Source organism: Dasypus novemcinctus, chromosome 10, assembly GCF_030445035.2.
Source record: "Dasypus novemcinctus isolate mDasNov1 chromosome 10, mDasNov1.1.hap2, whole genome shotgun sequence".
Classification (NCBI taxonomy): domain Eukaryota; kingdom Metazoa; phylum Chordata; class Mammalia; order Cingulata; family Dasypodidae; genus Dasypus; species Dasypus novemcinctus.
The window spans coordinates 73,470,399-73,491,468 of record NC_080682.1 but is presented as its reverse complement, the minus strand read 5'-3'; the positions used below and the strand labels follow the sequence as shown (position 1 = coordinate 73,491,468).

At 37.5% G+C, this 21,070-nt stretch overlaps 1 protein-coding gene across 2 annotated transcripts in view; it reads left to right on the top strand.

The window, feature by feature from the left end:
• PRMT3 (protein arginine methyltransferase 3) overlaps positions 1–21,070 on the top strand; it is a 155,330-nt gene that overhangs the window by 3,696 nt on the left and 130,564 nt on the right. For both annotated transcript variants that reach the window (XM_012525660.4, XM_004459811.5), the window contains exons 4-5: positions 1,261–1,310; positions 2,023–2,125. In XM_012525660.4, coding sequence (XP_012381114.1) covers positions 1,261–1,310; positions 2,023–2,125 — 153 coding nt within the window. The remainder of the gene's footprint in view (positions 1–1,260; positions 1,311–2,022; positions 2,126–21,070) is intronic.

Genomic DNA, 21,070 nt, shown 5'->3' with positions numbered 1-21,070 from the left:
GGACAAAGAAAAGCAAATGCTGATATGTAGGGAAAGAAGAGGCAGGGTACTAAAATTATACTTGTAAAACAATGTCTATGAGATTGAGTTTTATAAGAAGTTTGGTAAGAGGGTATAGAAAAAGATAGTGATAACATTAATGCGGCAAGCAGATTATTAAGGTGATATTTCTATTCAAACGTGCATTTAAACTCACTTTGCTTATGATTAAAGGCTTCCACTTCCTACTTTAAATGGATACAGAAGAGCTACACTGCTCTACTAAAGTTAACAGAATTGATTCTTTGGTCTCTCTGTTAACAACTAGACAGTTCTCACATAAATGTGATGTAATATGTTCATAAATTATAAGTTCAGCTGCAGCTACTTTTCTAAGGTGTGTGAATGATGTAGCCACATTGCTTTTTAAGTTTCATCATTGAGCTTCATATAAAAGCTAGTATAATTTCTATATTCTTAGGACCTGGCAAAATTATAATTTGGTAAGTACCACAAAAATTGGGGGTTTAGAAATATCAGCTCTAATAGCAACTGCAAGATACAAATTTTCCCAATTCTTCTGACAAATGAGTAGAATTCTAAAAATTAATTTCCCACTTTCCAGAAATAGAAAAGCATTAACAAATCTTGTCATTTATGGCTTTTTCTCAAAGTGCTCAGAAGAATCAAAGTTAATATTTCTAGTTTCTTAGGAAGAAATTCACAATATATATTTTTTTAAGATTTATTTTTTATTTCTCACCCCTTCCCCTCCCCCCCCCAGTTGTCTGCTCTGTCCATTCGCTGTGTGTTCTTCTGTGTCTGCTTGTATTCTTGTCAGTGGCACTGGCAATCTGTGTCTCATTTTGTTGAATTATCTTGCTGTGTCAGCTCTCCGTGTGTGCAGTGCTACCCTGGGCAGGCTGCACTTTTTTTGTGCTGGGCAGCTCTCCTTATGGGGTGCACTCTTTGCACATGGGGCTCCCCTACGCGGGGGACACTCCTGTGTGGCACGGCACTCCTTGCACACATCAGCACTGCACGTGAGCCAGCTCATCACACGGGTCAGGAGGCCCTGGATTTGAACCTTGGACCTCCCATGTGGTAGGCAGACACTCTATCTGTTGAGCCAAATCTGCTTCCCCGCAATATTATAAGTAGTGGTTTAGAGGACAGAAATAACTTTTTACCTAACCAATGAAACCTCTGTAGAACAGGTCAGTTGAACAAAATGTTATGTCAAAATAGGTGAATTATGTTGTTGGTTTTTTCCCCTTTTAGGACTTGAATTTTATGGATACATTAAGCTAATAAATTTTATCAGACTTAAGGTAAGTTGGTAGCTTAATTTGTAATTTTGTTTAGAAACTAAGATACCATAGTGACTATCAATGCACTATTATTTAAAAGAATATGAAAGAAGAAACTTATTTGGAACTCATCCTTTTGGAGGAATCATAGGCATTAGGTACTAGTACAATATAAAGCAGCAAATTAATGTATATACATAGTACTTACAAGTGTCACTTTCAGCAATATCATTGCATCTAAGAAATGAATAAATGTTATGTAAAAAAGTACTTCAGTATCAGATACCTATCCTTTGCTTTTATGTGGATTGAATTAAAAAAACATCGTCTTAGTCTTAACAAACTCAGAACACAAGACTCCACAGTAAACAGAAGGACTTAGGAATCAATTTTTTTTCAAAAGGGAAATACTGATAGTATTTCTGTGATATCAGAAATAATTTCTAGTGTGATTTCTAGTACTTCGGTTGTTCATTTTTTGTTTTAGTCACATGAATGTCTTCCTGTCACTTTCTTCAAATCCAAACAACTCTACATTGAAACCATTAATTAAGCAATAATCCTTTCGAGTTAATGAAATGAAGGGTGAATACAGATTTCTTGATAGAAACATACTGATTTTGTGTAATGTACACATGATTTCCTTTTTAATTTTGTTTAATTCCCCTAGTTTTCATTAGGGGGATTTTGTGATCATAACCAATGAAAAACATGCAATTAATTTTACATCCAGAATCCTACAGTTGAGTATATGAATTCTGTACACATCCCAGTGCCTTGGGAGAAAGAAGAATATTTGAAGCCAGTATTAGAAGATGATCTTTTACTTCAATTTGGTAAGATGAATTTGCTGTATATATTTACTTAATGTAGGACCATTGTGGCAAAAGGGTGGTTAAGTAATCTAGGAAAATATGTCTTCTCCTTAATTCTCCAAAGACCTCATCAGGTAGTCAATTTTGATTGAAAAGTTGAACCACTTAAAAACACAGCACACACAGTTACCAGGGAGGAATTTAGAGATATGAGCTTGTTTAAACATTTTGTACATGATGTTTTGAGACAAGAGACTTGAGAGAATAATTTTTAGTTGTTCGACTTTGATTTAAAAAAGCTTTAAAGTTGTTTTAGTATTTGCTGCATTTATCTCATATATTCAGATCTACTAATTGATTTTTCTTAAGACATCTAATTTACTGAGATTTTGTTTTGATAACGAATGGATTTCACTAAAATTTTCATAGGTTTATCCTTACAGACACATAAGGCTCCTTTTTGGCCAGTCATTCTGATATCTTGACTAAAACTTCCTATTTTAGTTACTTGCTATGTGGTTTGGTACCTTCCTTGTTGAACATGGATTTTGTGAAAATTCCGCTGGCCTTTTATCAGTGCTTTATAGATCTCATCTGTGGAGTTAAATTATTTGTTCTTTTCTTATTTATACTTTATTTTGTGAGATAGAGTGTTTGTTCTTTTCAGACCAGCAAAGCCATTTTAAACAGACATATATTTTAACAGATAATAGTTGGATAATATGTATTTGAGCTATTCTTTATTAGTGACCTGTGGAAAACTACTCATTTCCTTGAGAAGTACCATTAAGTAATGCAGTGGTATGATGTAGTAGTAAGAACCATAATGGAGTAATCAGAAACTCTATGACCTTGGACAAAGCACTTAAACTTTCTGGAATTAAGTCTTTGCATTGTAAAATGAGGAATTAGAGCCAGATTTCTGAAATTCTTTCTAACTCTAATTTTTTTTTTTTTAAGATTTATTTATTTGTTTCTCTCCCACCCCTCATTGTCTGCTCTCTGTGTCCATTCACTGTGCGTTCTTCTGTGTCTGCTTGTATTCTCTTTAGAGAACCCTGGGAACCGATCCTGGGACCTTCTGGAATGGAAGAGAGGTGCTCAATCTCTTCCTGCCACCTGAGCTCCCTGGTCTGCTGTGTCTCTTATTGTCTCTCCTCTAGGTCTCTTTTTGTTGTGTCATCTTGCTGCACCAGCTTTCCACTCAGGCCATCTTTTTTTTTTTTTAAAGATTTATTTATTTAATTCCTCCCCCTCCCCCGGTTGTCTGCTCTCTGTGTCTATTTGCTGCGTCTTGTTTCTTTGTCCGCTTCTGTTGTCCTCAGCGGCACAGGAAGTGTGGACGGCACCATTCCTGGGCAGGCTGCACATTCTTTCACGCTGGGCGGCTCTCCTTACCGGGTGCACTCCTTGTGCGTGGGGCTCCCCTACGAGGGGGACACCCCTGCGTGGCAGGGCACTCCTTGCGCGCATCAGCACTGCGCATGGGCCAGCTCCACACGGGTCAAGGAGGCCCGGGGTTTGAACCGTGGACCTCCCATGTGGTAGACGGATGCCCTAACCACTGGGCCAAGTCTGTTTTCCCCACTCAGGCCATCTTGCTGCATGTGTCAGCACTCCCGTGTGGGCCAGCACGCCGTTCAGGCCAGCTCACCACATGGGCCAGCTTACTGCTTGGGCCAGCTCTCTGCACAGGCCAGCTTACCTTCACCAGGAGGCCCTGGAAATCCAACCCTGGACTTCCCATATGGTAGACGGGAGCCCAAATGCTTGAGCCACATCTTCTTCCCATGAGCTCTAAAATTTGATGATTCCCAAGTTGACTCTCGAAAGTTTTCGCAATCTCTCTTTAATTGCATTTCCTCAGACTGACCAAGTTGATCTCTTTGATGAATGACAGAATTCCAGTTGGTGATCTTCTTGACTTCCTAAACTCAAAATCGTTTATTGAATGCTTACAGGGTGAATGTAGTGTGTTAAATGCTTTAGCAACATGAAGAAATGAGTGTCACAATCCATCTGATAGGGAGCCCACAGTCCAATACTAGAAGTTTTTTTTTTCTTTTTTAATGTCTCCCTGTTTTATAAGTAGAATATAAAAAATTTTATAAGAAATAGAAAAGGTTGTGCAGTTCAGAAGAGGAAACAATTACTCAGATCAACAACAGTTATGAATGCACTGTGTTATGCTGTGGATATAGATCAGTATTTTAACTCTCCACAGATATATAAATTTTATCTCTTTCTTGTAAAAAAAATGATAATGGCACTTATTTTGTAAGATTGTTGCAGAGTTCCTGCCACAGGGTAAATGCTGAATAAAGGTGAGTTTGATGCTATTAGTAAATAATTAAGTTATTGAGGAATTTAGATGAAGAAGTCATGACTGGGATCTAGAACAGATCTAAAGGCCTATTAAAGGAAGTTGGACTTGAACTGAGTATGCTCTTCATTGCATTGCCAACATTTTATCATATAGTCTGTGTTGTTGGCCCTTGTTGAAGAGAGATGAAAGATAAGGGCATCATTCTTCTGGCTCCAGGCTTGATTACTTACCTTTTCACTTTCACTGTCTTCCAGTAATTGAGCATCTGCTAAGTGTTGGGGTTTGAAGATACAAAGATGACTAAGTTGGTAAAGGAGATGACCAAGACAATAGATAGTGAAAGTATGGCTTGAGGAGGAAAAAACTAACTTTATGATGGAAAAACCTGGCAAATGTTATTTAATCCAGGTAATCAAGATTAACATCACCACTGTTAAGTCTTAACAGCATGTACCCTTGATATGCATGAAATGGCACTTTACCTCTGTGGTGGTCTCCCCAAAACCAATAGCTCCAATTACCATGAGAAAAACAGCATCAAAGTCTGGTTAAGCAACATGCTACAAAATACCTGACCAGTAAACCTCAAATCTGCCAAGATCATCAAAAACAGGGAAAGCCTGAAAAACTTTTAACAGCGCAGAGGAGCTTGAGATATGACAACTAAATATAATATATCCTGGATGGAATCTTGGAGCAGAAAAGGGATAACAGGGCAAAACTAATGAAAGCTGAATAAAAAATGGGGTTTAACTCATTTAAAAAAGAGTACAAGGAGTACAAGTGGCTCAAGCAGTTGAGCGCTCACCTCCCACATGGGAAGTTCTGGGTTCAGTTCCCAGTGCCTCCTAAAGAAGGCAAACAATGAGCAGACAACTAGGAAAAAAAACGAGCAAAAAAACAACGAGCAAGACAACAAGCAATGAGCAGGGAGCAGATGTGGCTCAAGCAGTTGAGCATCTGCCACCCATATGGGAGGTCTGTGGTTGGGTTCCTGGTGCCTCCTAAAGAAAACAAACAAACTGAATAGACAAGCACAAACAACGAGCAAACAGATGAGGGAACCATCAGTGTGGGGAGGCGAAAGAGTGTGGTATCGTATTTGGAATAATTCTGCAAAGGGTTAATATGCTTTATGTTTAAATAACTTAAAAATTGAGTGTTAAAGGATCAAAAGTTTGATAGGAAAATGGAAAAATACATGAACAGGCAGTTCACACACACAAAAGAAGATATATAAATGACTTTCAATCATGAAAATGTGTTCAAAGTAACTGAATTAGAAAAATGCAAATTTTAACACAACACTGAGATTTCTTACCTATCAACCTGGCAAACATTTTAAAAATATAATACATTCTACCACGAGACCATTGCTGGTAGAAATGCAAATTGGTACAACTCATCTGGAGGGAAATTTGGCAATACCTAATAAAATTGTACTTTTTAACCTGGCAGTCTTCTTACAGGAATTTACCACGAAGATATACCTTCAGCGTTGAAAAAATACATATACACAATGTTATTCATTGCACCATTGTTTGTGAATTCAAAATATTGGACACAACCTAAATGCCTATATCTAGGAGAGTAGTTGAATAAGCTACAGCACACCCACCTAGTGGAGTGGTACACATCTAAAAAAGGGAATGAGTAACATCCCTGTCAACTAATACAGAATGATATCCAGGACATACTGTTAAGTGAAAAAAGCAAAGCTCCAAAGAGTATCTATAGTATGCTCCTCTTTAAAGGGAAATTAAGAAAGGGATTTAAGAAAGTGCATGTGTTGGCTCATTTGTACAAAAGAAATATTGGAAGAATAAACTAGAAACGAAACAGATCAGTTACTCACTGGGGTGAGTGAGAAAGAAGTGGAAAAAGGGTGCAGGATACTAAGGGGTATCAGGGATAAGGAGGGAGTGGCATTTCTCTGAGTATGTTTTTTTGTCTATAAAGCTCTGACTCTTAGGGCCATAGTGATTTTTTCATGCTCTTCGTATAGTCAAAACACAAACAAAACCAACCAGGATAGGTGGGTGATATGGGCAAAATGGAATACAAACATTAACAAATGAACCTAACTATTACAAATGAATAACATAACCACACTGAAGGGTGTGGGGAAGAAAAAAACTACCTGTTTTTAACTGGAAAAGAGTATCTTGACTGGATACTGCGATGAAGCTGAACATAAAAGGAACTGTGCATAAATGCTATAATATGGTTAGGAAAGGTGATTTTCACAGAGTATGGATTAGCAATTCTGAAACGACTTTTTGTGAATTCTAGAATTGAACAAGTAAGTAAATATATTATGGATAATGAGAGCCAGGTTTCTCATATTTGGAGAAAGAGGTTTCAAATGAGGAAACAGTGAGGGCTAAAATGAACCCTGTGGTGATAGATTGAAATCAGAATTATCAGAATAAACTTGTGGGTTTGCTTTTTTTTTTTTAACTTTCCAAATGCGATTTTTAAAAATGTATATTTTTTATTTATTTTTAAAAGATACATAGATCACACAAAATGTTAACTTACAGTTTTAATATATATATGCATGTGATGGTTAGGCTAATGTGTCAACTCGGCCAGGTAATTGTGGCTAGTTGTTTGGTCAGGCAAGCACTGGGCTAATTTTAATATAAGGACATTGTGGGCTTTAGTCATTAGTGAGTTTACTGCATAAAAGACTGATTACATCTGCATCAACCACGGAGAGTACCATCAGCAATGAGTGATGGTTTATCCAATCAGTTGAATGCCTTAAAAGGGGAAGTGGGAAAGCATTTGTGGCTCAAGTGATTGGGCTCCTGTCTACCACATAGGAGGACCAGGGTTTGATTCCCAGGTCCTCCTAGTAAAGGCAAGCTGGCCCATGCAGTGAGCTGTCCCAAGCAGAGGGTTGGCTTACGCAGAGAGCTGGTGCAGCAAGGTGATGCAATGAAAAGAGACACGGGAGAGACATAAGAGATGCAGCAGACCAGGACTCTGAGGTGGAGCAAGAGATTGAGTGCCTCTCTCCGACTCTGGAAGGTCCCAGGATCGATTCCTAGTGCTGCCTAAAGAGAAGACAAGCAGACACAGAAGAACATACAGCGAATGGATACAGCAGACAGCAAGCGCTAAATAACGAGGTGGGGGGGGGATTTCTAAAAAAAAATTAACAGTAAAAAAGGGGGCCAGGGAGTGATTTAAACATTCAGAGAGAATTTCCCAGCTCATCTTTGGATAGCCAACATTTCCCAGAAACTCATCAAGGACCTTCATTGGACTTTCATCGGAGCCCCTGGTTTGCAGCCTGCCTGCGGAACCTGGACTTGTGCACCCCCACGGTCACATGAGAGTCTTATGAAATCTCATGCTATTTACAGATACCTCCTATTGATTCCGTTTCCCTAGAAAACTCTTGACTAATACAATACAGTTAGGTATATGCAGAAATATAGGTGTATGTGCATGTGTGGGTTAGTATACATACATATATTTATTCGTTCTGTCTGCTGAAAGTACTTAAAACAATCTCAATAGTAAGGAGATCTTGGCTTCTAAATACCATTCTCCAATGAAAAAGGAACAAGACTCCTAAGGGGTGGTTGATTCAAGTAATGAGACAGGGAAAATACAAGATAAGTGTGGGATTTATCATGGTGTCCTAAAACAAGGAGGTGCTATAAAAGAGCATCTTCGTGTGCTTATTGGCCGTATGTATATTTGGGAAAATGTCTTTTCAAATATTTTTCCCATTTTTAAATTGGGTTATTTGTCTTTGTGTTAACAATTAAGTTGCAAGACTTCTTTTTTTATTCTGGATGCCAGACCCATATCAGATAATATTAATTGAAATATTTTCTCCCACTCTTTGGAGTTGTCTTTTCACTTTATTGATAGTGTCTGGTGAGCAACAAGTTTTTAATTTTGACCAAGTCCAATTTATATACTTTTGTTGCTTTTGCCTTTGGTATTGTATATAAGAAGCCATTGCCTAATCCAAGGTTGCGAAGATTTATGCCTATGATTCCTTCTAAGAGTTGGGCAGTTTTAACTCTTTTATTTAGGTCTTTGGTTGATTTTGAGTTAATTTTTATGTATGGTTTGAGGTAGGAGTCCAAATTTCATTCTTTTGTGCATGTATATGTACTTGCCCCAGCACCATTTGTTGAAGATTATTATTTTCCCATTGAATGGTGATGGCACCCTTGTTGGAAATTTTTTTGATCATAATGTATTGTTTTAAATATTTATTCTGAAACCAGTTCCACACTGACTTGATTACTCATTGATATTTCTTTTTTAACTTTTTATTTTGAATAATTTTAAACTTGCAAAATAATTTTAAATAGTTGCAAAAATAATACAAATCCTATACAGAGAACTCTTAACATTCTCCGATGCTCCCAGTCAGATCCACCAATTTTAACATTTTGCCACCTTTGCTATATCATTCTTTCTATCAATTATCCATTTATCTACTCTTCTGAATATTTGAGAGCAGGTTGCTCACATCATAATCCTTGAACATATAATACTGCCATGTACATTTCTTAAAAACAAGGATATTCACTTACATTATTAAGTGTAGTTATCAAGTTCAAGAACTTTAACATTCATATAAAGCTTGTGTTCTATCTTCCAATTTTTTTCTTATGTCCCAGTAATATCCTTTTGTGCCTTTCTCTTCCATTCTTAATCCCATCCAGTGTCATGTATTTCAATTACTTATCATCTCTTTAGTTTCTTTCCAGCCCCTTCTAATCATACTCTTCAGTGGGATTAATCGCACTCACAATGTTGCAATACCCTTACCACCATTCATTACTAGAATTTTCCCTTCACTCCAAACTGAAACCCTATACTCATTTTGCATTTAATTGACCATTGACCCTGCCTCCTGACCCCTGGTAACCTGTACTCTGATTTCTGTCCTTACGAGTTTGCATATTCGCTCCTGTTTTTTTTTGTTTTTTTTTTTTAAGATTTGTAATTTATTTTTATTTCTCTCCCCTTCCCCTGCCCACCCCATTGTCTGCTCTCTGTGTTCATTTTCTGTGTGTTCTTCTGTGTCCGCCTGCATTCTGTCAGCAGCACTGGGAATCCGTGTCTCTTTTTGCTGCATCAGCTCTTTATCTGTACAGTGCCATTCCTGGGTAGGCTGTACTTTTTTTTGCGCTGGGTGGCTCTCCTTACCGGGTGCACTCCGTGCATGTGGGGCTCCCCTATGTGGGGGACACCCTTGCATGGCACAGAACTCCTTGCATGCATCAGCACTGTGTGTGAGCCAGCTCACCACACAGGTCAGGTCAGGAGGCCCTGGGTTTGAATCGTGGACCTCCCATGTGGTAGGCGGACGCTCTATCAGTTGAGCCAAATCCGGTTCCCTTTCTCCATTTTTTTTTGTGGTTACCATGGAGCTTAAATTTAACATTCTAAATCGATAGCACTCTTGTTTCCTTTGATACCAACTTAAAAACTTTAATAACATACATAATTAATGTTCCTATACCATTCTGTTCCCTCCACCTTTATGTAGTTCTTGTTGCAAATTACATGTTTATACATTATGAGTCCAAAACCATTGATTTAGCATGACTTTATGCTTTTGCCTTTTATATCCTATAGGAAGTGAAAAGTGGAGTTACACACCAAAAATAAAATAGTACTGGCATTTATATTTACCCATGTTTTTACCCTCACTGAGGATCTTTATTTCTTTGTATGGCTTCTATGTGTTGTCTATTGTCCTTTCTTTTCAACCTGCAGAACTCACTTTAGTGTCACATGTAGGACCAGTCTAATGATGATAAACTTCCTCTGCTTTTGTTTATCTGGGAATGTCTTAATCTCCCTCTTATTTTTGAAGGCTGTTTAGCCAGCTGCAGAATGCTTGGCTTACCATCTTTTGCTTTCATCACTTTAAATATGTCATCTCATTCTCTTCTTGCCTTGATGGTTTACGATGAGAAATAGGCCCCAAATCTTTTTGAAACTCCTGTGTATGTCTTATTATTGCTTCTAGCTTTCAAAATTCTATCTTTATCTTTGGCATGTGGCAGTTTGATTATAATGTGCCACAATATGGTTCTACTTGGGTTTATCCTGTTTGGAGGTTGTTGAGTGTCTTGGATGTGTCAGTGTCTTTAATTAAATTTGAGATGTTTAAGCCATTATTTCTTTGAATATTCTTTGCCCCTTTCTCTCGCTCTTTAGCTTCTGGGACTCCCACAGTGTGTGTGTTAGTATGAGGATTGGTGTCCCACAGTTTCTTCAGGCCCTGTTCACTTTTCTTCTTCCCTCTTTGTATTCCTCAGACCGAATGATTGCATTTGTCCTATGTTCACAGTCACTAATTCTTTCTTCTGCCACCTCCGATCTGCTGTTGAACCCCACTAGGGAAGTTTTTATTTCAGTTACTGTGGGCTTCAGCTCTGTTTGGTTCCTTTTAATAATATCTATCTCTCTATTGATATCCTCTTTATGTTTATCTGTCATTTTCCTGATTTCTTTTGCTTCTTTGTCCATTTTCCTTTAGTTCTTTGAGCATATTTAGGACCATTTTAAAAATTCTTTTTCTGACATGTCACAGTCTAATCCTCCTTATTGGTGATTTCTAATGCTCTGATCTTCTTTGCCTGGGCCATCACTTCCTGTTTCTTTGTATGTTTTATAATCTTTTGTTGAAATTCGGATGGTTTTATATTTTATGGAATTTATATAGACACTGAGGTGTCTGTTTCTTAAGCTTATACCCAGCTGATGTTATGGCAGAGATTTCCTTGAATTCTAGGAGCTAACCAGAAAAAAAAAAAAGAAATGGGGGACCTTTCCAGTCCATGCAGATTGACCTGTGTGAGTGCTCTACTTCAGGGCTTATCCAAACAATGAGTCTGGAGAATAGTTCCAGGCCAAACCATAAAGGCCTCCCTGATCCTTTCTGCAATGCCTTTTGTCTGGGACAATAAATTCATTGACTCTTGACTCTTAAAGCAACCTTGCAATCCTGCAAACTTGGTTCTAATGCATTATCCTTTTTTTTACACAGGTATACCTTTATTGTACTTTTTTGCACTTTGCAGATAATTACATTTTTTATAAATTGGAGATTTATGACAGTCCTGCATTGAGTGAGTTTATTGGCACCATTTTCCAACTGCTTGTGCTCACTTCTTGTGTCTGTGTCACATTTTAGTAATTCTTGGTATATTTCAAACTTTTTCAGTTTTTTATCTATTTTAGTGATCAGCGATTGTTCATATTACTATTATAATTCTGGGGAGCACAAACTGTACCCATCTAAAACGGCAAACTTAATCGATAAATGTGTTTTGACTGCTCCACCACCAGACCATTCCTCCATCTCTCCCTTTCCTCTGATCTCCCTGTTCCCTAAGACACAACAATATTGAAATTAGGCCATTTAATAACCTTACAGTGGCCTCTAAGAGTTTAAGTGAAAGGAAGAGTTGCATATCTGTCACCTTAAATCAAAAGCTAGAAATGATTAAGCCTAGTGAGGAAGGCGTGTCAAAAGCCAAGATAGACTGAAAGGTAGGCCTCTTATGCCAGTTAGCCAAGTTATGAATGCAAAGGAAAAGTTCTTTTTTTTTTCTTTAAAGAAATCACTGGTATTTGATATAATGACATAGTTGTGCACTCATCACTTCATTATTAGAGCATTTTCATTATCTTAATAATAATAACAAAAAAAACAGACAAGAAAATTCTTCACATCTCAATCTCTCTGTGTTTCCCCTCTATACATAGCTGCTATTTCTGGCTATTCTTGCACAATTATTTATTTATTAAGCAGTTATTATTGAGATTTATTCACATATCATGCAATCTATCCAAAGTGTATAAATCAATGGCTTTCAGTACAATGGTGTGCATTCTGTCATCACAAAAAATTTTAGAACCATTTCATTATTCCAAAAAGAAAAACTCCACACCCCTTAGCATGCCTTCCCCAGCCCTATATAACCACTAATCTAATTTTTAAAAAAGATTATTTATTTATTTCTCTCCTCTTTGCTCCCTGCCCCCATTATCTGCTCTCTGTCCATTCGCTATGTGTTTTTCTTGTCCGCTTGCATTCTTGTCAGTGGCACAGGAATGTGTGTCTCTTTGTTGTGTCATCTTACTGCGTCAGCTTTCCTTATGTGCAGTGCCACTCCTGGGCAGGCTGCGCTTTTCCCCCGCAGGCCAACTCACCTTACAGGGCGCACTCCTTGCATGTAGGGCTCCCCTACATGGGGGACACCCCTGCGTGGCACGGCACTCCTTGTGTGCATCAGCACTGCGTGTGGGCCAGCTCACCACATGGGTCAGGAGTCTCTGGGTTTGAACCCTGGACTCCCATATGGTAGGTGGACACTCTTATCAGTTGAGCCAAATCCGCTTCCCTAATCTAATTTTATCTTTATAAATTAATTTTTATTTACATTTTATATAAATGGGATCATACCATATGTTGCACAACATATTTAGTTCATAGCACAATCATACAGTATTTGTTCCTTTATGTCTGGCTTGCTTACTCAATATAATGTCCTCTAGTTTCATCCATGTTGTCATATGATTGACAACTTCATTTCTTCTTAAAACTGCATAATAAATAAAAGAGAATCAGAATTTTAGAGAAAGCACTGCAGACCACAGCAGTTACACTGGATAAATGTGTCATATTCCTGCCAAAGTTAGGCAATCTAATGAGAAATCAAGAGACCCGTCCAATTCAGAAGACATTTGACAAAATAACTATCTTATGCCTTTCAAAACATAAAAGTGATAGAAGGCAAAGAAAATCACATGTGCCACAGTGAAGGACACTAAGAAGACATGACATCTAAATGTGACATGTGATCATAGATTGCTTCGTGGATTGGGGAAAAGTGGGGGGAAAATGAATACCTTTAGTGGATTGGGTAAGAGTACTGAATCAATTGTAAATCTCCCAATATTGATCATTGTACTGCAATTGTATAGAAGAATCTCTTTGTTCTTAAAAAGTACATACTGACATACTTGGAACAAAAGAACACAATGTCTACAATTACTCCCAAATGGTTCAGAAAGAAAATGGAGCAAACAAGAGAATGGTAGAGACAGTAAGATTACAAAACAAATGACAAAACAAATGGGGGAACTTGTTAATAATAGTTGATCTAGTTAAAGAGTATACGGGAATGGTTTGTAATATTTTTGTACATTTGAAAATTATATTAAATAAAATCTTATAAAAGTTCAAAAAAAAACCAAAAACTGCGTAATAGTCCATTGTGTGATACACCAGTTTGCTTATCTGTTCATTGGCTGATGGACACCTGGGTTGTTGCCAGCTTTTGGTAATTGTGAATAATGCTATTATGAATATTGGTGTGCAGATGTCTGTTTGTGGTATATACCCAGTAGTGGTACTGCTGGGTCACATGGCAAATCTATATTCAACTTCTTTAGTAACTGTCAAACAGTTCTCCACAGTGCCTGTACCATTCTGTCTTCCAACCAACAGTGAATAAGTGTTCCCATCTCTCTACATCCTCTCCAACACTTACAGTTCTCTGTCTTTTTAATAGTGGCCATTCTGATAGGTGTGAAATGATATCTCATTGTAGTTTTGATTTGCATTTCCCTAATTATTAGTGATGCCAAACATTATTTCATGTGTTTTTTTTTTGCCATATATATTTCTTCTTTGGACAAATGTCTATTCAAGTCTTTTGCCTATTTTATAATCAGATCGTTTTTTTATTGTTGAATTATACTATCTCTTAATATATCATGATATTAAACCTTTATAATATTTCCAATATTTTCTCCCATTGAGTTGGCTGCCTTTTCACCCTTTTGACAAAGTCCTGTGAAGTGCAGAAGTGTTTAATTTTGAGTATGTCCCATTTATCTATTTTTTCTTTTGTTGCGTGTGCTTTGGGTGTAAGGCCCAAAAAACCACCACCTACCACAAGGTTTTTAAGATATTTTCCTACATTTTCTTCTAGTAGTTTTATGGTCCTGGCTTTTATATTTAGGTCTTTGATCCATTTTGAGTTGATTTCTTATATAGGGGTCTTCTTGAATTCTTTTGGTTATAGATATCCAGTTGTCCCTGCACCATTTTTTGAAGATACTATTTTGTCCCATTAATGTGGACTTGGTAGGTTTGTCAAAAACCAGTTGGCTGTAGAGGTGAATGAGGGTTTATTTCTGGACTTTCAATTCTGTTCCACTGATTGATGTGTCTGTCTATCTTTATGCCAGTACCGTGCTGTTGTTTTTTGTTTTGTTTTGAGGTACCGGGGCCAGGGATTGACCCTGGGACCTCATATTTGGGAAGCCAGCATTCAACCACTAAACCACATCAGCTCCCCTGAGTTGGTTTTTTCATTTGTTCGCTTGTTTGCTTTTATGTTTTTAGGAGGCACCAGGAACCAAACCTGGGCATCCCATGTGGGAAGCAGGCACTCAGTGACTTGAGCTGTAACTGCTTCCCACCATGCTCTTTTGACCGCAGTATCGTTATAGTATGTTTCAAGGTCAGGAAGTGAAGTTCCTCCCATGTTGTCTTCTTTTTAGAATGCTTTTGGCTATTCAAGTGCATTTTCCCTTCCAAATGAATTTATTAATTGCCTTTTCTATTTCTGTAAAGTAGGCTGTTGAAATCTTGATTGATACTGCATTGCATCTGTAAATTAGTTTGGGTAGGATTGACATTCTCATGATATTTCATCCTCAATTCATGAACACAGAATGTCTTCCCATTTGTTTAGGTCTTCATTGATAGTTTTGTTTTTTTTTTTAATCATTGTTTTGTAGTTTTCTGTATATATAGGTCCTGTATTTCTTTGGTTGAATTGCTTCCTTGGTATATGAGTCTTTTTGTTGCTATTGTAAGTAGAATTTTTTCCCCTGATTTACTCCTTAGATTGTTCAATACCAGTAAATAAAAATTACTGATTTTTGTGTGTCGGTTGATCTTGTATCTTACCACATTGCTGAACTCATTTATTAGCACAAGTAGCTTTGTGATAGACATTTCAAACTTTTCTAAATACAGGATCTTGTCATACACGAATAGTGAGAGTTATACTTCCTCTTCTTATTTGGATGCCTTTAATTTTTTTTTTTTCTTGACAATTGCTGTAGCTAGAACTTATTGTACAATGTTGAATAACAATGGTGGCAGTGGACATCCTTGTCTTGTTCCTGATCTTAGAGGGAAAGCTTTCAACCTTTCCCCATTGAGTATCATATTGAGGAATTTTCCTTCTATTCCTATCTAAGGAAGGATGCTGGATTTTGTCAAATGCATTTTCTCCATCATTTGAGATGATCATATTTTTTTTTTCCTTCAGTTTGTTAGTGTGTGTATTACATTGATTAATTTTCTTATGTTGAACCAGCCTTTCATACCAGGAATAAACCCTACTTTGTCATGATATATATCTTTTGATGTGATGTTGGATTCAATTTGCAAGTATGTCATTGAGCATTTTTGCATCTATGTTCATTAGAGAGATTGGTCTGTAATTTTCTTGTGTCTTTATCTGGCTTTGGTATTAGGGTGATGTTGGCTTTATAAAATGTGTTGAGTAATTTTCCCTCCTCTTCAATTTTTTGGAAGAGTTTAAACAAGATTGGTGTTAATTCCTCTCGAAATGCTTGGTAGAATTTGTCAGTGAAGCCATCTAGTCCTGGACTTTTCTTTGTAGGCAGATTTTAATGACTGATTTAATCTCTTTAAATGTTATTTAAGTTCATGTATTTCTTGTAGTGTCAGTGTAGGTTGCTTGTGCATTTCTAGGAATTTGTCCATTTCATCTAGGTTGTCTAGTTTGTTGGCATATAGTTTCCAAAGTATTCTCTTATGATACTTTTAATTTCTCTGGGGTCAGTTGTAACTTCCCTCTTTTCATTTCTGAGTGTATTTATTTGCATCTTCCCCCTTTTTTTTGTTTGTTAGTCTAGCTAAGGGTTTGTTAATTTTATTGATCTCAAAGAACTAGCTTTTGGTTTTGTTGATTTTCTCTATTTTTTCTTTTTTTGGTTCTCAATTTCATTTATTTCTGCTCTAATCTTTATTGTTTCTTTCCTTCTGCTTCCTTTGGAATTGGTTTGCTGTTCTTTTTCCTAGTTTCTTCAGTTCAGTTAGATCTTTGATTGTAGCCCTTTCTTCTTTTTTTAATATAGACATTTAGGGCTATAAATTTCCCTCTTAAGACTGTCTTTGCTATATGCCATGAGTTTTGATAAGTTGTGTTCTCATTTTGATCTATCTCAATATATTTACTTATTTCACTTACAATTTCTTTTTTGACCCACTGATTATTTAGAAGTGTGTTGTTTAGTCTCCAAACGTTCATGAATTTATCTCTTTCTTGTCTATTACTGATTTCCAGTTTCATTCCATTATGATCTGAGAAAGTTCTTTGTGTAATTTCAGTCTTTTTATATTTATCTCTTGTTGCATTGTGACCTAAAATGTGGTCTATCCTGGAGAAAGATCCATGGGAAGAATGTATAACCCACTCCTTGGGTGCAACATTATGTATATGTCTGCTAGATCTAACTTGTTTGTCATGTTGTTTAAATTTTTCTTCCCTTGTTCATCTTCTGTCTAGTTGTTCTAATTATGTGAGTGATGTGTGGATGTCGCCAACGATTATTGTAGAGATGTCTCTTTCTCCCTTCGGTTTTGTCAGAGTTTGCCTCATGTATTTTGGGGCACTCTGGTTAGGTGCATAGATATTTATGACTGTTATGTATTCTTGGTGTATTGTCCCTATTATTAATATGTAATGGTGTCCTGTATCTTTTATTAATTTTTTTGCATTTAAAGTCTGTTTTGTCTGATTAGTATCTTCAATTCTGTGAAGAACAAAAGAAATGAGGAAGCTGCATAAGAAAAGTTTGAAGCCAGCAGAGGTTAGTTCATGAAATTAAAGGAAAGAATTCATCTCTACAACATTAAAGTGAAAGGTAAAGCAGCAAGTGGGATGTAGAAGCTGTAGCAAGTTATTCAGAAGATCTAGCTAAGATAATTGATGAACTGATGAAAACAATTGATGTTTTCATTTGAAAACAATGAAACAGATATTCATTGTTTCCAAAGCAGCCTTATATTGGAAAAAGATATTATCTTGGACTTTCATAATTAGAGAGGAGAAGTGAGTGCCCAGCCTCAAAGCTTCAAAGGACAGGTTGACTTTTGTGAGAGGCTAATACACCTGGTGACTTCAGGTTGAAGCCAACATTAATTTACTATTCTGAAAATCCTAGGGTCCTTAAGAATTATGCTAAATCTACTCTGGTGCTCTATTAATGGAACAGTGAAGCGTGGATGACAGTACATCTTTTTATAGCATTGTTTACTCTTTTAAGTCCACTCTTGAGATCTACTGCTTGGAGAAAAAGAATTCCTTTCAAAATATTACTGATTATTGGCAATGTACCTGTTCACCCAAAAACTCTGATGAAAATGTACAGTGAGATTAATGGTGTTTTCATGCCTGCTAACACAATATTCATTTTGATGCCCATTGATCAAGGGGTAATTTCAATTTTGAAGTCTTATTATTTAAGAACCTTTTGTAAGGCTATAGCTGCCGTAAATACTGATTCCTGGGAAGCAGACTTGGCCCAGTGGTTAGGGCATCTGTCTACCACATGGGAGGTCCAAGGTTCAAACCCCGGGCCTCCTTGACCCGTGTGGAGCTGGCCCATGCACAGCGCTGATGTGCGCAAGGAGTGCCGTGCCACGCAGGGGTGTCCCCCGTGTAGGGGAGCCCCACGTGCAAGAAGCGCGCCCCGTAAGGAGAGCCGCCCAGTGTGAAAGAAAGTGCAACCTGCCCAGGAATGGTGCCACACACACAAAGAGCTGACACAAGATGATGCAACAAAAATAAATAGATTCTTGCCGCTGACAACAACAGAAGCGGGCAAAGAAGAAGATGCAGCAAATAGACACAGAGAACAGACAACACGGGTGGGGGGGGCAAGGGGAGAAAAATAAATAAATAAATAAATAAATCTTAAAAAAAAAAAATACTGATTCCTCTGATGCTCTGGGCAAAGTAAGTTGAAACCTTCTGGAAAGGATTCACCATTCTAGATGCCATTAAGAACACTTATGATTCATGGGAGGAGGTTAAAATAGCAACATTAACAGAAATTTGGAAGAAGTTGATGGAAGACTTTGGAAGTTCAAGACTTCCATGGAGAAAGTAAATGTGGTGAAAATAGCATTGGAACTGGAATTGGAAATGGGGCCTGAAGATGTGACTGAATTGTTACAATCTCACAATAAAACCATCATGGATGAGGAGTTGCTTCTTATTGATGAGTAAAGAAAGTGGTTTCTTGAGATGTTACCTACTTCTGGTGAAGATGCTGTGAAAATTGCTGAAATAATAAAAGATTTAGAATAGTGTATGTAAGAAACAAAGATTAGTTTAGTTTTCACATAAATGAAGGAAATATTGATTACTGTAACCTGGCAGCCTACTGCCTCGTCTCCCACTCCCGGGTTAAACAGCAACAAGGAAACCAGCTTAAGCCAGTCCTATAGGCAGTAAAAAAGATGCCCAAGAAAGAGCTAAGTCAATACCAATTCAGCACTAAATTCCATTCCTTATTTGGCAAAGGGGAGCAGGTATAAACTAAAATGGTTGGAATGTGATGGGGGAAATGGTTAATCACAAACTTTTGCATGGGAAAGTTAGATCTTCTCGGATAGGCAACTTCTGAACTATCTAATCTATGGAGAAACAGAGGAAGGGCTTGCATGCTAGGCTTAGGTGTATAAATTGTGTCATTTTTCTTTGTTCGGGGCGCCAGCCATGTTTTCTGGTTGTGTGCCCCTTCTTGCAAGATTGAGAATAAATTCTTTTCTTCTCCACAATCGGGTAAGCCTTATTTTCTTACAGAAGATTTCTTTCTGTCTGTCTGTCTTTCTGTCTGTCTCTCTGTCTCTCTCTCTCTGTCTCTCTATCTCTCTCTGTCTCTCTCTCTGTCTCTCTCTCTCCCTCTCCCTCTTCCTCTCCCTCTCCCTCTCCCTCTCCCTCTCCCTCTCCCTCTCCGTCTCCGTCTCCCTCTCTCCCTCTCTCCCTCTCTCCCTCTCTCCCTCTCTCCCTCTCTCCCTCTCTCCCTGTCTCTCCCTCCTCCCCCCCTTGCGTGTGGGGCTCGCCTACCCGGGGACACCCCTGCGTGACAGGGCACTCCTTGTGCGCATCAGCACCGTGCATGGACCAGTTCCACACGGGTCAAGGAGGCCCGGGGTTTGAACTGCGGACCTCCCATGTGGTAGACGCCCTAACCACTGGGCCAAGTCCGCTGCCAAGATTTCTTTCTAACAGTGTATAAATTTAATTGATGAAGAAAAGGCAGGGTTTGAGAGCGTTTACTCCAGTTTTGAAAGAATTTCTGTGATGGGTCAAGTGCTATCATGCAGTGTCTGATGCTATGGAGAAATCATTCACAAAATGAGTTAATTGATGGAACAAACTTCTTTATTGTCTTATTTTAAGAAATTGCCACAGCCACTCCAAACTTCAGCAACCACCACCCTGATGGGTCAGCAGCCATCAACATCACGGCAAGACAGTAAATCAGCAAAAAGATTATGACTCACTGAAGATTCAGATAGTGGTTAGCATTTCTAGGCAGTAAAGTATTTTTAGATTATGATATGCACATTGGCGTTTTTTTAGACATAATTCTGTTGAACACTGAATAGACTACAATACAGTGTAAACATAACATTTATATGCACTAGGCAACCATAAAATTTTTGTGATTTGCTTTTTTGCAATACTTGCTTTGTTGCTGTGGTCCAGAACTGACCCTCAGTATCTCTGAGGTATGTTTGTATATTTTTAGATTCAGTTTGTTAGCGTCTTGTTAAGGATTTTTAAAAATTCATGAAGACTACTGGTCTGTAATTCTCACTTTTATTACAGTCTTTCTTAAGTATGGGTATTAGAATTAATGCTGGCCTTGTAAAATGAGTTCCCCAGTGTTCACGCTTACCTGTTTCCTACAGAAATTTAAGATTTCTTGCTTAAATGTTTATAAGATTCATCATTAAAACCTGGGCTTTAATTTGTGTGAAGTTTTTGAAAATATTCAGTTTCCTTACAAGGGAGAGTGCTTTTAAGATTTTCTTTTTCACATTTTGTTGGTTTTAGTAAGTTGTACTTTTCATGGCACTTGTCCATTTTATCAAAGTTATTGGATTTATTTAATATTTTTCATAATATTCTCATGTTCTTTTTCTCATCTGTAGGATATATATTTATAACACTGCATTCATTCGTTGTATTAGTAGTATTAGTAATTAGTCGTCTCTCTTCATTTTTCTTAGTCTGTATCAGTTTTATTCACCTTTTTCAGTGAAACATCTTTTTCAGTGAGATAACTTTTAACTTATTTTTTCTTGTCTATTTTGTACATCACTGATTTCTACTCTTTCCTGTTTTCTTTGGTCTACCTAATTTGCATTTATTTTCTTATTTTTCTAGTGTCTTATTTATTTATTTGTTTATGTATTTATTTCTCTCCCCTTCCCTCTGTTGTCTGCTCTGTGTCTGCTTGCATTTTCAGGCAGTACTGGGAAACTGTGTCTCTTTTTTGTTGTGTCATCTTGCTGC